At 38.8% G+C, this 16,994-nt stretch overlaps 1 protein-coding gene across 1 annotated transcript in view; it reads left to right on the forward strand.

Moving 5' to 3' along the window:
* The window catches only part of IGF2R (insulin like growth factor 2 receptor), a 55,829-nt gene extending 40,201 nt beyond the window's left edge, over positions 1 to 15,628 (forward strand). Inside the window, exons 34-48 of the mRNA XM_061378524.1 lie at positions 697 to 959; positions 2,169 to 2,384; positions 3,344 to 3,493; positions 4,594 to 4,755; positions 5,292 to 5,499; positions 5,880 to 6,026; positions 6,491 to 6,725; positions 7,705 to 7,841; positions 8,149 to 8,263; positions 9,186 to 9,332; positions 10,729 to 10,913; positions 11,401 to 11,587; positions 12,663 to 12,827; positions 13,448 to 13,517; positions 13,938 to 15,628. Coding sequence (XP_061234508.1) covers positions 697 to 959; positions 2,169 to 2,384; positions 3,344 to 3,493; positions 4,594 to 4,755; positions 5,292 to 5,499; positions 5,880 to 6,026; positions 6,491 to 6,725; positions 7,705 to 7,841; positions 8,149 to 8,263; positions 9,186 to 9,332; positions 10,729 to 10,913; positions 11,401 to 11,587; positions 12,663 to 12,827; positions 13,448 to 13,517; positions 13,938 to 14,330 — 2,780 coding nt within the window. The 3' untranslated portion in view covers positions 14,331 to 15,628. The remainder of the gene's footprint in view (positions 1 to 696; positions 960 to 2,168; positions 2,385 to 3,343; positions 3,494 to 4,593; positions 4,756 to 5,291; positions 5,500 to 5,879; positions 6,027 to 6,490; positions 6,726 to 7,704; positions 7,842 to 8,148; positions 8,264 to 9,185; positions 9,333 to 10,728; positions 10,914 to 11,400; positions 11,588 to 12,662; positions 12,828 to 13,447; positions 13,518 to 13,937) is intronic.
* The last annotated feature ends 1,366 nt before the right edge of the window (positions 15,629 to 16,994 follow it).

The raw sequence follows: 16,994 nt of genomic DNA on the forward strand, positions 1-16,994 counted from the left end.
CTTCTACTGCACCTCTTGACTGTTGTGAAAAGGAAAAAGTTACAAGCTTCCAGCTCAAGTAAACTGAACACAAAAATGGCTCTATGGTGATTATATTGTTGTTATGGGTCTGCACTTCAAACCCTTGCCAAGCTTTTTTTCTAGCATTCTGTTCTGTTTTGGATGCTTCTAAAATATCGGAAGTTAATTTGTGTTTTAAGCTGCTTGCTAGCTGGTTGAATTGTTAGCTCCTCTGTCAAACTGCTGAAATAATGTTTCAGCATCTTAAATGCTAGAATAGTGGTATTGCTTATAAATCAAAATATTTTTGTGTAGTTAAAAGGAAATACTAGATTGATTTGATTTTTAAGTGGCATCTTAATAAAATGATATATATCATCTGACTGATTTTTGTGTTAATCTCTTTGTTTTCCGAAAAGTGGTAACCAAACATTCTGCTCTGTGGTTGCTTAAATGTGTATAGAGACAGTACATTCTGCTGCTTAATGAAGCGTTAAAGGCAATATTTGCTCTTTGTTTTAGTGCAGTTCAGCTCAGTTTAATTGCAACTCCAGATGGTTTGACAACATTTCTCATAGGAAATTAAAGTGAAGCCAAAATGCTGCGTTTCCTGCTATTCATGTTGTAAGGTGCATTTTTCAAAGGCAGTTGCATCAGACTTGATTTGTTTGTTCATTTTTCTTTTTTATTCTTTAGCTGTCTGTATTACTGGGGGAACAAAACCAATTAATGCTGGAAAACTAAATAAAACTTTAACTTATGAAGATCAAGTGGTAAAGCTTGTGTATGAAAATGGAGATCCGTGCCCTGCAGACCCTGAACTGAAGCATAAAAGCTATTTAAGCTTTGTATGCAAGTCTGATGTTGGAGATGACAGCCGGCCTGTTTTTCTGTCTTTTGATGAGCAGACATGCACTAGTTACTTCTCTTGGCATACCTCCTTGGCTTGTGAGGAAGAGGTAAAAATTACTTCTATGGAAAGCACCTGTGGGACTAACAGCAGTATGTCTTTTAAATTCCTTGAGGGACAGGTCTATTCGTGTAGTACAGAAGTTCATGTAGAAGTTCTCAAATACTTTTCTTGCTGTCTTGCTCACCAGGGATGAACAATACTTGGAAAATTCTGGTCCACATGGTGAGCCAAGTTAAAACTTTAACACTGCAGAATAACTCCTCTGTGGAACCTACTCATCTGCTTTTCTGTACAGCTCAGATTGAAGCCATAGGGCATCTTCTTGGGAATCAATGGTTAAGATGCTCCAATACAACAGGCCAACAGAGCTTAAGTCAAGTTGAGGATGGATAGCATTTTTCTGCATGGGGATGCGGTTGGTTTTCCTCCTCATTGCAGTCTCAGTACTACCATAGCTCTTGCTTCCATTTAGGAGGAACATTTTATTTTCCCTGACAGGAACTGTTCTGTGTCCCCTCTTTTGTATGAGTTCTGCTATACATAGCTCTGGTTTCCTCTTAAGTAGTGTGTACTATGCTGCAATACAAATCACAGTGCCTAAAAGCATTGTTTTCTAGCTTATTAACTGTGTTTGGTGATCACTTTTCATGGTGTGTCCACGGTGACTTTTGCTACTTCAGCATGGTGGTAGCTAGGTAGCAGTGGTGATTATGTCTTGAAATTAAACACTAGTTTTGTTAGTTTCTTCTTACCTAATACCTAAACAATAATAGATTCCCTGAATTCCAGGTAGGCTGTCAGTAAGCTCATGCATTTCAAGAATGCATGAAATGGGTTCTGAGGAAATGCAGTGCTCAAGCCAGCTTGCAATACAATACATTGTTATAATCAAGCCTGTTTATTGGAGGTGGTCCAATAACGTGTGGGAGATGGGGAGATAAAGGAAAGAACTGAACTATGTACTAGGCCTATGAGAATGTAGTGATTATGTATGCTGGGGTATGCATGCCAGAATTTTACATCTTAATATTCTTCTGATATGGATTCAATCCTATATGAATGTTTGAGGATTTTCGCATGCAACTTGTAGGTGCTTAGTATCTGTAGATAAGCAATTGTAAGAAATGCTGCTTTACTTAAATCAAATTTGAAGCTTTTAAATGCAGCCAAACTTCTGGCCCTATGAAGCACAGGATGTTTGTCAATAAATCAAAGCAAGTAATAAAAGAATAAGGAAAAAAATACTTTCTTGTAGGTGAAGTGTTCGGTATTGAACGGTAGTTCCATTATTGACCTGTCTTCTCTGATCCATCGCACTGGGTATTATGAGGCATTTGTGGATGAAGATGATACAACTGATGCTTCTCCAGACTTCTACATCAACATTTGTGAGCCTCTCAATCCTATCAAAGACGTCAATTGTCCACCTGGAGCAGCTGTTTGCATGGTTCCTGTTAATGAATCACCAATAGTAAGTATGGTGTCTGGAATCACTGAAAGGTGCATTTTCCTGCTAGTTTAAAACAGTATCCTTTCCAACCCTAACTAATCTATGATTCTGCGATCCTTGCCTGGAGACCTGATTTGAACCAGAAGCCTGGCAACAGATTAAAGAAATAGAATCCAAAATTAAAATCTGTCCTTCAGAATTCCCTTTCATCACTTTTCCCTAGGAAGAAGTATTTTCCTGTCCTGAAAAGCAGTGATATTTTGGGTGTCAGAAGATGCCATACAGTGACAAATACGAAAAACTACTAGAGATTTTTATTTAGTGCTGTGTGCCATATACAGAGACTGGGAAGCAGAGTGCATCTTAATCTGTTGGGTTTTGGCACAGAAGTGGCATGCTTGATCCTCTAATAGCCTGTTGCAACATGACGCAAGATATGCCCTAGGATGCTTCAGAATGTGTTTAGTACTTACATGTGAACACTTGATAGCTGCATGACTAGCAAGCCTGTGACAGAATATCGGTTAACTTGCCTGTGTTATTACCTTGACAGATGGAGGCTTTTAACTTTTGAGATCTTGTCTGTGAGCTGTAGAAGGTGCATATAAGAAGTTGGGATTGTTTTCCAAGAACTTCTACACTGATCTAAGGACCTTACTCTGTTGTTAATACTATGCTATATTTAAGTCATGTGGTGGTATTTTGGCACAATGATTTAAAGAAGAATCTACCTGTAAGATGCAGAACCTCCTTGGCTTTTGTCACGCTTAATTAAAGAGTATTTTGAGCTGCTCAACTTGTGTTTTATTAGGATTGAATTGTAACAACTGTTCTTTGAGTATAGAATGCAGTTTTCAAAAATGCAGTAGTTGTGCTCCCATGTAAACCAAACAGATGAATCTGAATTGACCTGAATCTGAGCTGATCTGAAATCTGTGTGTGTCCTATATGTCTCTTAATCCATATTTTTGGTTGTGTAGGATATTGGTCGTGTTGTTGAACCTCCCAAGTTAAATGAAGCAGTAAATGAAGTTTACATCACTTACAACAGCACTACTCCTTGTCAGACAAACAACAAATTGAACTATAGTTCTCTGATTGTATTTCACTGCAGCCAAGGAACTAGTCTGGTAAGACATCTATTAAAATAATTTTGATACTGGAATGCAATGGGAATTGGGTAGTAACCAGTGTTAGCTTTGCTTAAATCAAGGATTTATTTCTAGCATGTAAGCATAGGCTTGTTTCAACAAGGAATATAGTTAGTATATGTATTCTTCATACTTAAACACTTAGTATTTGTCTTGTTAAGCAGGCAAAATTTCATAGAGGGCATGAAGTCTAGGCTTGACGGTAGCAAATTCTGATGGTTTCAAGGATCAGATTCCACTGAAGTAATGTAGCAGTAACTTATTGCTGGCATTAAGCTAATGCTGTGTTGCACCTTGTCTGGGTCCAAAAGCTTGTACTTATACCACAAGCTAACACAAGACCCAGTGTAACTGTTTGTAAAGCTGTTACTGTGAAATATTTTAGTTGCGTTGTAACCCTTTACGTAATCACATGCAGTTATAAAAATTTGCATTTAGATACTTATGTGTTTTTTGTTTTGTGTTGACACTTGAATACTAAATTGAGGTTGAATGGTGGTGTGAATCTAACACTTCTTGAATTTTCTGAATGCTGTAGCAGGCTGTACAGAAGCAGTTACATATGGTGATTGACAAACTAGAGCTTGTTGAAGATGCTCAGCTTAACCACTTTCCATCAGCATGGGGCATGAGCTAAAACTGAGGGCAGCTCTGATTATTACACAGTCCATACTCATTTTTATTTAAAATGTGACAAAGGAAATGGCATTTCTTTCTAAACCTCAGCTCAGTGAACTTGCTTAATGTTCTCTGCTATGGAGAAACACAGTGCTCCTGCACTTTGTTGCTGCTTTTGCAACTAAGTTGAACAATCAAATTCTTGGTGTTAGTTAATAAGCAAGCTTGTGTACTTCAGTTACTGCTTTGATTGTTTTTCTGGAGGTAGATAGAATGTACTTCACTTGTAGCTTTTTTGCTACAGGTTGTAATACCAAGGCATGGTGTTTGTCCTACAGTCAGTGAAGTCTAGTCTTGGTAATAACTGAGGCTAACTGTTGCAGGGCAAGGGGGATGCAGAAAGAACAACAAACTCTCCAAAATTTAAACCTAATGTATCTCGCTGTGTTCTTTGATAACAGGGCAAGCCAAAGATGATGAGGAAACTTGACTGCAGTTTTGTGTTTGAGTGGGAAACTCCAGTTGTGTGTCCTGATAAAGTGAAAACTTTAGGCTGCTCTGTGACTGATGAACAGCTACACTACACTTTTAACCTAACCAGCCTTTCTGGAAGCTCGTTTGAGGTAATCCCTTCTGGTGATGTGATTTCACTCCCCGTTCTCTTCCGTCCCCCCATTGTCCCCCCCTTAATTGACCATTGCTATCAACGTTTTAAGTCTGAGCAGTGTTTTTTTTTTTATTAAGCATCCTGGAGTGCAAGAGGAGACTGAAGCATTTGCCACAGCTGTAGTCAGTGCTGATGTTTGTTTGGCCTCTGACAGAAGGAATAGTATTTGAGGAATAACATTAGGGTTTTAATGTTTTTGAGAGGGAAAATCATGGGTATACTTATTGGAGAAAGGAAGGAGAAATCTTCACCTGTGGCAGAATCCTGAGTATGAAAACAAGTCTGCTGAACAGACTGTATCCTTGGTCTGAGGGTGCACTTTATCTGCAGTTTTGCTATACTAAGGAAGTCCAGACTTGCAAAATTAGCTGTCATCTTTTATTTCTGCATTATGCAAGTACTGCATGAGATTTGGTTTATAAAGCATTTGGCTGTTTCTTTGTAAATATTAACTGTAGGCTCTAAGGCAGCTGTGTTTGTGATGCTTCACAGGTATTTTCTGGATCCAACAGTTACCACGTTGGTGTGTGCAGTAAGGCAGCAGACTTGCCCCAGGGAAAATGCAAAGATGGGGCAGTGTGTCTGACGTCTGAAAGTGGTACATCATCCTTTGGAAACGTGAAGGAAATGAAAATGGACTATAGCCACCAGGATGAAACAGTCATCTTGCGGTATACTGGGGGTGATCGGTGCCCTCCAGGTGAGATTAAAGCAGGCACATTCTTTGTATAAAAAATTTTTTTAACCATTAAAATATGAGGGTTTGTTGTGATAGGTGGGAATCCACATGGATTTTGCATCTATTAATAGAAATATGTAGTTTTGTTATAGCTTAGTGTGGTACATGTGATTTAACATAACGTGTCAACTAGGAGAGTGCAGCTTTTCTGTAAGGATTATCATAGTTTATTTTACATGATATTCTAATTTTCTAAGTGGGTCTAGATTCAGTGTTTCAGTATTTCTTTTGTCTGTCTATGACTTGTCTTTAGTATAGAAGTACAGGTTTTGGATATAGTCCTGAATATCAATATGCCTGCTATTCTCTTGCATGTTAAGAGGATATACCTTTCTTCACAGTGACTGAAAAGGGAGAGCTTTGTGTGTTCCCCTTCAAGTACAAAGGGAAGACCTATGAGAACTGTATTACAGAAGAAAAGAATAGGCCGTGGTGTGCTACAACTGAAAACTACCAGAGAGATGGAAAGTGGGGGTTTTGTGGTAACGGTAAGAACTTCTTATATTTGATGTGCAAGGATCTGAGCTAACACGGGGGGTTAGCCGTTATCAGGGTGGACAAAAGACCCCTGCTTCAACACAATGGAAGTAAAGGGATGGGAGTGGGCCAAACAAGGAATGTATGGGATAAACCTGACTTTATTGAAGTCAGTGAGCAGAATACTTTTGAAAAGTTCATGCCTTTAGATAATGAGTGTTCAAGTCATAAGTGATGACTGTGCTTTAACAGAGATCAATCATTTGGAAGGAAACACTACCTTCTAAAAAGTGTAAATGCTAACCTAGGGAATTAAATTGCTAGGTAAAGCACTTGTGCCTTTTCTCTGTGTGAAACAATACCTGTTTAAAACTTTTGTTGATACTGTTAAATTGCTGCACTAAAATCAATTTATGCCTGAAAATCTGTTGCAAAACGTTTGTTCATCTTTTTTTCCATCCCTTCCCCTTTGCAGGAACTGCAAGAAGGGAATCTACTATTATCTTCACATGTGATGAAAATGCTGGTGTTGGGAGACCACGCGTCCTGAGTGAGACACTTGGCTGTGCTGTCACATTTGAATGGAGGACTCAGGCTGTTTGTCCTCCCAAGAAGATGGAATGCAAGTTTGTCCAAAAACATAGAACTTACGACTTGAGAATGCTCTCTTCCCTGACAGGATCATGGATCTTTTTCCACAACGGGAACTCGTGAGTAATGAGCAGCTTGCTAATCAGTGCAGTTGAAATTGTATTGTGGCATAGTACTTCTGTTTGGTCCTTGTTCGGAGCCTGTTTAAATTTGCTAACAGTATCTTAAAACTGTCAGTGCTTAACACTGAATGCAGACAAAAAATTATCTGGGGAGGTTGTATTATTACAGTCTTCATCCTCACCCATTCCCTCTATTGGTAACCATTTTCCAAGGGTGAATAAATCTAAACTGTAAGCTTTTTAAAGGTTTTCTATTCAAACTGCTATCTTAACACAGTCATTTTGTAGTTTAAATGCAATTTTTTTTGATTCTTAATCATGTTGAACAAAAATCTTAATGACTTAGTTGCTGTCTTTTGACTCAAATGTGTACTGTGTTGTAAACTTTTATGTAAGGCTTCCCCCCCAACCCCAATCCTGTAAGTATCAACTGAAAAGAAAATATGAAATGACAGGAATTTATCAACCTCTCCAGTGTACCTGCTCCAGTTAGCCAATAGAAATAAACTGGCAAGGACAAGAGCATCTAATTCTAAACATATGATAAACTGTGGAGTAACAAAACTGTTCCATTCACCATCTTGCTACTGATTCCTCTGTTTTATTAAAACTTGAATGTTATAACTCTGAAGAAGTGCTGAATTTAGGATAGTACTATAACCTTTATAACTGAAAAAAAAACTTGGAGCATTTCTTGACTCAGTTCCAATTCCTAGTTTTGATATAGGTCAAAATTAACTAGTGAACTAATCCAGTAAATGATAATTTCTATCTTTTTTTTATTGTACAGAGTCTTTTACTTGAAAATTATGGAAGTAATCTGCTAAACCTTAGCACCCGCTTTATTCTGTCAGCTAATTTGAGTATTTAATTTCTTTTGACTTGGCTAGCTTCCTGTGAGGATTCTAAAGCTTGCATCTCACTTTTTCAGTTTACCTTAATTTTAAAGAAGCTTTATCTACCATGCTCTCTATAGGTACTACATGAACCTCTGTCAGAGGGTACATGAGGGACCCACAGGGTGCCCTGAGAGAGCCAGTATTTGCAGGAAAAGCAACAACGGAGATGTTCAAGTGCTTGGACTTGTTCATACACAGAAATTGGATGTGACAGGTAAAGTTAATTTTGTTCCCATAGAGAGCTAGAGATAGTTAAGTCTTACAACCTAAGTATAGTGGTTCCTAAATTATGGTGAAGCCTTAAGCGTATTTTGAAACATCTTTACTGGAGAAACTTTTGTTTAAAAAAAACAACAAAAAAAACCCCAAACCAAACAAACCAGTAAATGCTACTACTCAAAAGTGGCGTTTAAGCCATAAAAAACCCATTAATGACAATGCTGTTTATTTACTTCAAAGTTGTAATAAGTTAATTGTTATTCTGAACATCAGGACATCAGAACATCATTTTTCTCTTCCAGGTGATACGGTGTATGTTAATTATTCCAGTGGGCAGGAGTGCAGGAAAAACAAGAAAGTAACAACAATTATAGAACTGAAGTGTGCAAAAACAGTTGGCATGCCCATGCTGCAGAGGTGAGTAACAACATATAGTTGATCTTCGTTGTTTATTCATTTGTACCTCTCTAGTAAACTCTCAGGACAGTGACTGTTCTGTTGGACAGTCCCTAAAATAATCCTCAGTCTGTACTTATAAAACATGAGTCTTCTGGAGTTTCTGCATTTGTTCACTTCCAAAACCAATAATATTCTGTATGTATATTAAAATTTCTTAATTTTTATTTTCTTAAAATGGGCAGAAATTTAAGCATTCTACTTCAAAATTAGATCTGACAGTGGATGGGATGCTGTTGTTTTCAATGTCAGTTGTAGTACAACCAGTCTTAGCTTTGCACAGAATCTGTTTAGTAGAGAACACTTACTGTAGATATATTATTGAGCTAATAAAATATAGCTTATTGTTGCCTCAATACATACTACTTAATTAGAAGCTATCTAAAGTGAGGTAAATATGCACTACCACAAATACTAAGAAAGCTTAGTCCTGATTTGGTTAACTGCATATTGTTTGTAGAATTGGGAAACTGAGCAAAATGCTCTGTATCAGTAAAAGAACCAGTCAGCAAAATCTGACTAGCTTATGCTCCTTGTCCTAGTTAAATAACATACAGCACATTAAACATGTCAAGAGCACTGTGATGTGTTTGTTGGCTAAAATATTCTGATAAAGCCCTCTGATATGTTGTTTGACTTCTGGAACTTTTGAAGTAGGATATTCAGCTGCAGCTGGATCTTTTAGGTCTTGGACTGCTGGAAAGTTCAGTGCAATTATTCAAGGAGGGGTTTTGAGTGCTACTTTATTTTAGTTTACTCTTGGCATGATACTTAGACAGGACATTCCCACACATATGTTAGCAGCTGTATGTCTTCTCTTTTTCAAGATACTAAGCACTTGTTAGTATTTCCTGGAATCATCAGTTGTGTCTGTTATTGGTAGGATTGATGAAGAAAACTGTGCTTACTACATCACTTGGGACACACGTGCGGCTTGTGCTGTGAAGCAGCAGGAGGTGGAGGTGGTGAATGGAATAGTTGTTAATCCTGTAACTGGGAAAAACTTCTCTTTAGGGGATGTTTATGACAAGTAAGTAAAAAAAACAAATTCCAAACAGCTTCCTTCCCCTCCCCCCCAAAAAAGAAACCCACAACCAAACCCCACAACTGTACTGCAAGGAAAGAACTTGGTGTGAATATTCTATGTTGCCTTAAGAGTACTTAGCTGTCAAGTAGAAATAGCACTGAGTTCGCCTTGTACCAATGATTGATTTAAAGGCCTAATTAATAGTGCAGCTTGCAGCTGGGCTTACAGCTGTGAGCATGTCCAGGTGTATTCAAGATGAGTCTAAAGCCTGCACATACCCACCTTTGTGTTACAGCTCTTTGTTGTGGGTAATTATTCTCTTCCATACTATGTAGACATTAGTTCAGTGCAAGAGAACTATAGAGTTTTTTGTTTTGGGTTTTTTTTCCTCCACCTAGAATATTCCTTGGCTTTTTACATAGCACCATTTTTCCTGCTCAGATGATCCATGTGAAGTGGGAACACATGATTGAAAAGCCTTAGAAGTGAGGAAAGACAGGTCTTGGAGGAGTGGTCAAGCATGACTGAACTCAGAAGAGGCAGGGGAAGAACAGCAGTTACACTGACTGTACTACACATTGCACATAATTCTGTTCCAGAATCTGTTATAAACTACTATATTTAATGTCATTGCTAGTGTTACTGAAGGAAATCTGCCCATGGGAAGAATAAACTGTGCTTGCAGGATGCAAACCATTAGTGTGCAGGGTTTGAGTAATTGAGCAGAAGTGTTTCAAATAAACCTGCTGTGCAAATGTGATGATAGCATTACGAGCATAGAAGAAATACAAAAATCAAACAGGCCTGGATGAAAGAGGAGAGGAAGTCAGGACAAAATTATAAACTTGTGTAATGTGAGATTAAAGGCAAGTTATATTTCAGCAAGCTCAGCCTTTGAGCAGATGCCTAAAAGAAATAGTTGGGAGTCTTGGAGCATTCTCACTCTGACCAGCAATGAGAAAGGATACATTTGTAAAGAGTACTTTGGTAACGCTTATGGTAGAACCAATTAAGACAGCTAACCTATGCTATTTACCATAGCTACAGAGCACACAATACAGGTTTTATGGTCAGTAGGCTTGTTAGTTTATGAGCTGCTGAATCGTGCTTTTTGTCTCTTAATCCTTTGGAGGTGTTTACATGCTCACGTGCTCTGTGAGGGCAGTATAACTAGAAAATGTGCTTTTTTTTTTCTTTGATTATGTTTATGTTAAATATAATCCTAATTTCTAATGTTCAGGCAGGAAGCCTCAGTCCTGCATCTTTTCTGGTTGTTGAATCTGTTACTCCATCTTGCTCTGGAATCAACCAGTGTAGTAGCTACCACTGTTGCCAGTCTTATGTCTTGAGAAGCCATTGAGTGTAGACTTAAGGGTAGACCTGCTCTCTGTTTCCTCAGGTTGTACGTGGCTTCTGGTGACATTCGGACAAATGGCGATAAATATGTATATGAAATTCAACTTTCTGGTATAAGAAACTCAAGTATCCCAGAATGCTCTGGAGCAAATATCTGCCAGGTTAAAACTAATGAACGTCGCTTTCGGAGAATTGGTTCTACTACAAAAGCTAGGTATTATGTTGAAGGTAAGTATTTGCTTATTAACCAGAATTGCTGCTTGTTCCGTACGAATTGCTTTATCAGAAATGGTTCTTGTTGCATGATATCTGTGCTAATCTATTTCTGTAAAGGTATTCAGAATCTGTCTAGGAGAATTTAGGTTGGTTTTTTTCTTACTGTGTAAGCTTAGTTGCGACCATGGCCTTTTGGGCTTGACATTTGTTAAAAAACTTTGGAAGAAACGGTGCAAGATAGAAAACTTGGTTTCCTGTTTTCCTCTGTGCTTGTGCTGCATAAGCAATGATCTCCTTTATTTAGATACTTTTTTCTTGTAAAGAACTTAGTCTGCTGTTCCATAGCAGCTGATAGGGTCAGCTATGTAAAAGTGTAGGCTCACCAGTAGATACTGCGAAGTACAAGCTGTTACTGTACAAATACGTAACTTCCAAGATCTGGTTTTAATAGACTGTTCTCAAGGAAGCGGTAAACTATAACATTTTCTTCTCATTGTAGATGATGACTTGGATGTCATATTTTCATCAGACTCCAGATGCGGTAAAGATGAATCAAAGTCTGTGTCTTCAACCATTTTCTTCCACTGCAGTTTACAAGTTAAGGAAGGCATCCCTGAATTTCTTCATGAGACAGCAGATTGCCAGTATTTATTTACTTGGTACACATCGGCTGTGTGTCCATTAATGTAAGTAGTTAACCATTTTCTGAAAGCAGTTCTGTTCTTGTCAGCACTTCTCAGCTAAAGGCTTTTTTATACATGTTCATCACAGTGATTGTGGAAAAAAAAAGCTAAAAAAGTAGTAGATGCATGGACAAGTGGAATTGGTGTTCACCTACATAATGCTTGGCACATGATCACTAAATAAAAGCTTGCCAAATTGATTTGGACCTAAGCTGCCAGTTTGCACAGCAAAGGGAGAGGCACAGTGGAATTAATATTGTTGTTTTCACTCAGTAAAATCTACTGCAGCTGACAGAACATACTGTTTCATGTTGCTGAGAGGAGTAATCAGTTTTGGGGTAAGGTTTTTTTGTCCTCCTTGCCTTACTGCTTGGAAAACTTAAAAGCCATCTGCCCGCTTCTTTAGGCTGGAGTAAAAATCATTATAGGTCTTAGAGAAACAATGAGGTATTTCTGGAATTAATTATCAGCTTATTCCACAGTTCCAGAAAGGAGACATTAGGTGACAGTATTAAAAGCAGAGTGACTATCTAGGTGCTTACCAGCAGTCTTGACCTGTAGGCAGCCTCACTGCAAAGAATGGGGTGACTACTTCTCTATAGGATTGCTTGCTTCATGGCTACTGATTTGAAAGCACAGGGAAACTGTTTATTCTGATTTACCCCAGCAAATTGCTGTTGAGGGGGTTTGGTCTGTGTAGTCAGCGGGAAGGTAAATAATTACTGTAGCTTTTGCAGGTTGCTCAAGTGCAGGTTAGGTTCTAAAATAGCAGCTTTGTGTGGGTATCTGCTGCTGTGTAAGCTCTGGAGTGCCTAATCGTGCACTTCAGTCTTGACTGTAATCAGTTTTATATACTGTTAGAAAGCATACCAGGATGTAGGCACAGTACATACATTTTATTTTTCAGTGATTTTAATTAAAATGAAATCCTCTACATTAATGTCTTTATAGCTGTTAGATAGGACTGGAAGGATGGTGTGGCATATTCAGTTTCTTTGAATTTCCTGTTTCTAATCCAGTTTGATGCAACTGGTCAGTGGATCTTGCTCATCCTTTTCTTCCTGATTTACATTGTTAGATCAACCAATGATCCAGGAAGCAATGGGCACCAGACTGATCAGGAGGCCCAAGTACATAAAGGCCTTTCAAGGAGAAGTCAGGCTGTTGGGGCAGTGCTGAGTGTCCTCCTGGTGGTTCTTACTGCATGCTTAATAATTTTGCTGTTCTACAAAAAAGAGAGAAGGTAAGAAATGATTGGGAGGCTTTCAAAGTTTCATTGGTAGGGTGTGCTTTCCTCAGCAAGAGAGAAGTAGTAAACTTTAGAGATTTAAGTTCTGGGGTTCAGTTGGCTGCTTCAATTGTCAAGTTGCTGCCTTTTTTTTAATTCCCCATTAATTACTGTCTGAAGGCCCATGTAAAGAGGCCTGGACTACACAATTGAATTGGGCTAGTCTTTGTTGTATGCAACTCCTAATTAAGGAGAATAAAACAATGTGACAATATTGTTAGTATTTGATCTCTCTCTCCTTCCATGGTGTCAAGCTGGGGCTATACAACAGCAGCAAGGAGTAAGTGCAAGTCCTGCTGCTTCTCTGCTTTCCAGACAAGTTTGTTTGTTTATTTACCTTAAGCATAAAGGCTAGAGGTGTTTCAGAAGTCACCGTGAAGCTGTGGTAAGGAGGAAAATGTACATCATCATGAGCTTCATTTTGTTAGAGTGGTTCAGGGTCAAGTGTTACTGTGTAATAGCTTGCAGCTGTCTTGGTGAAATGCTTTATATTGATGGTGAAAATCCAGTGAAGAAAAGTGAGAGCTAATAAGAGGGATACAGTCTTCCTAATTCAGTATTCTTTCTTTTCTTAGGGAAATTGTCATAAACAAGATAACAAACTGCTGCAGAAGATCATCTGCTGTTTCCTACAAATACACAAAGGTAATAATACAGTGGCAAAATCAAAGATTTTGTTACCTGTAGAGTTTTCTTAATATGAATCTTTTATAACTCCCCTTAATTTCTAGTTCCTTCAGTGCAGGGAAACCATACTGTGAGGTTTCAGGAAAGCCGCATAGCTGAGATATCTACATTTATATTGTGAAATGGGAAAGACAGATTGGAGTTGAGGAAATGAAGAGCAAGTCCATAAACAGCTAAACAACACAAAGTGTACAGGAAGAGCAAGACAGAGACATAATGAAAAGCATGCCATTGCAGTATTATTATCTTATGACTAAGTTAAACCTAAGACTATGTGTGGTGTAGGGTCTGATGACTGGGGATATAAGTATGTAGCAGAGTCTAGAGTGGTATACACAGTCTTCTCCTTCATTGTGGGTCTTTGTTGTTTTCTTGCAGATAAACAGTGAAGAAGCTGCTAATGAGAATGAAACAGAGTGGCTTATGGAGGAAATCGCAGCACCAAATCAAAGAACAGCAAAAGGAGGGCAGGAGAATGGTCATGTTACTACCAAGTCTGTTACATCTGAAGCCTTTACCTCGCTCCATGTGGATGACCTGGACAGCGAGGATGAAGTGTTAACCATTCCAGATGTAAAGATTCAGACAGGAAGAGGACTAGACAAGCATCCACAAAAGAAGCTGCCCAGTCTTGGCAGTGATAAAGCTTATTTGCTGAATGGGGGAAAGGAAAGGAAAGGAAAAGCCAAGCCAGGCCAGCAGCAGACACAGAACTCTACAAATACAGTATCATTTCATGATGATAGTGATGAGGACTTGTTGAATATTTAATGACCCCCTTGTGCCTAATCAGATATATATGTATAGAGAGATTATATATAACAGGACAACATTTCCAACCAAATAAGAGGACTTCAGCCTGAAAGATTTTTCTGAATTTTGCCTTTAACAAGAAACCATTGAAAAGGGAAGAAGAGAGAGATTTCTTGGTTGTTTACAATGATCTGTTCAGCAATGACTGGGCTGCCAGTTGGCTGAGTTACATTGATTCTCTCTAGCCAGGACACATTTTTTTTGTTTGTTTTTGTTTTTTTTTTTTTTTAAACCTCAGCATAGGTGTTAAATGCTTGCTTAAAAAAGAGAAACCTATAAAAGGAAGGGATTAAGGCTGAATGAAGCCCCTGGCTCCTGAGTCTCAAGTGATCTGACTGCTAGCATTTTGACTCCTTGTATTTATTGATCCTCACTACTCAGGTTTGCTTAATAGCAACATGTTCTTCCTGCCGGCAGGGTATTATTCTGTGGGTTCACCCATTGTAAAACAAGGAAAAATATAACTTGTGTGTTGGGATGATTTGATGTAAATTTTAGAACTGGTCTAATTTATCCTGTAAGTTTGAATATCCATTCTAATTTAAACAGATCATTGGTTCAAAGGTATTGACTGAAAGGTACAACTCTGTATAGCTTTAGCCTGAAATGGTTGCTGTTGTTTGCATGATATTTTTTTGGTACTGGTCACATGACTGACTTCATCAGTATTTGCCTAAGCAGCTGATAAGCACCCAAAGATTTATTATTTCATTTTCCTAGATTATGGCTGGACTAGGCTGACTGCACAGAGAGCCAGTTTGCAAGGACATAGAGGCAGAATTCCTGGAACACAGTCTGCGCTGCCAGTTTGTCATCACTGAGAAAAGTCCAACAGCCAGAGGAGCCCTAGTGGGCACAATACCTCTCTCTGGTATTAATTAGAAGAAAAAAAAGAATTAGGCCAATGTTTTCTGATTGTCTGAAGTTCTAACTCTATGTTATGGCCCTGGCCATGGTCATTGATTTGAAATGTTGCTGGCAGTGAATGCCAGTCAGCTTTGCTCTAGCAGCTTGATCTTCTCCAGGTGTTTCCTAAATTAAATTATGGGCAGTGATAGGGTTTCAAAGTGTAGTACAGGTACATGTGTTGGTCAGAATTTTTTGAGACTTTTCATTGTTCCTTTTGGCTGGCTTTCTCAGTTTCAACAATGGTTTCTTTTATTAAAAAATCCATTTTGAATCAAAATAGTGTAATATAAAGTATTCAGCAATTTCAATAAAAGAGATGAAGTGGGTATTCCAAATCCCACATCTCAGGTCTGGAATCTTCCTTACACTAGTTTGTAATGCTGCTCCTGAGGCTGGTGATAACCCTTTTTTGCTGTGATTGCTAAGATCTTAAATGCATGACTCAAAACAAGACCTGATGCTTGGTGACAAAGATTAGAATTTATAGGTAAGTCCCAGTGGTGTAGTCTTTCTTTTATCAGACTTGGGCTTTCTTCCTCTTATATTGTTACAGGTGAAGCTGTAAATCAGTTTGGCTATAGCGGTATCTTTTCATACCTAAAACAAAAGTATATTTTTCATATTTAGCATTAGGTTAACTTGGGGAACTGAGGGGCTTGACAGTATATTTTTAATACTGTCAGTTACCATTGCAAGATTTCTGTTAATATTGAAGAATGCTGCTTCCCTTCCCCAAGTCTTCAAGGCTGGCATCTTAGAGTTGTTTGCTTCATGAACTGCTGCACTATGTGACTTCCCATGTATTAAGGCATAGCACAGCAAAGTCTCTTCATCGTAACTGTGTCTAACAAGGCGTAGGTAGAATGGAGGTACTCTGCCTCCTTATCCAAGGAATGACATATTTCTTGTGTCAGTGATGTATTTTCTAATATGCAGTTGACAGTAGTCAGTGACCTTGCCTAGTCTTTGAACTATTGTCCACATTTTATCTAGGCATTTATAGATATGCTGGCTGAATTGTGTCTTGTTCAGAGCTGGATGTGTGACTTGCTTCACTGGGCTATTTTTCCAGTAGAATACCCTTCTTAACCATAGAGAGGAAAGTGAGAATAGTGGGGACCAGATGACTATGTACAAATGGCTGGGACAGGAGCAGGAACCTTGCCAGTCAACAGCATGGCTCTCTGGTAAGTGAGCCTTTAAGACACCAGCCTGCATGGCACAATGCCACCCAGCCCCTGTCTGGACTGCGCACAGGGGAGATTGGGGGGAAAAAAGGGCCAGTCTGGATCTAACTGTTTTAGTTCATTTGGAACTTATGCATGCCATTACCAGCTGTTTAAACAAAACCAGTAGGAAATAAGTCATGTGAGGCTTTGGGGTGTGTTTAAGGTGCAGCCTAATGGCTTTCAGTGTCACCCACTTCCCAAGGAGGTTTTGATTTCAGTTTCCTTGGCCTCAGCTGACCACACACTTCCTCCTGATGAGGGAGGCTGTGGGAACAGGCTGAGTGGTGGGTGCTGTGCACTTGTGTGTACCTGTCCCTCTCCCCTGCAGCCACAGAGGTGAAAGTCTGGTCTAGGGTGGTGCTATGGTGGTGTAACAGGAGGAGAGTTCTTGTTGCCTTGCTATAGCTATTCCTGATGGAGAGGAGGGGGCACATCTGCATAATGCAGGGGAAGATCTCAGGTTGCTGCTCTACAAAGCAGCTTT

This window comes from Neopsephotus bourkii, unplaced genomic scaffold, assembly GCF_033783945.1.
Source record: "Neopsephotus bourkii isolate Nb327-2 ecotype Australia unplaced genomic scaffold, CSIRO-AGI_Nbou_v1 NB_1767, whole genome shotgun sequence".
NCBI lineage: Eukaryota > Metazoa > Chordata > Aves > Psittaciformes > Psittacidae > Neopsephotus > Neopsephotus bourkii.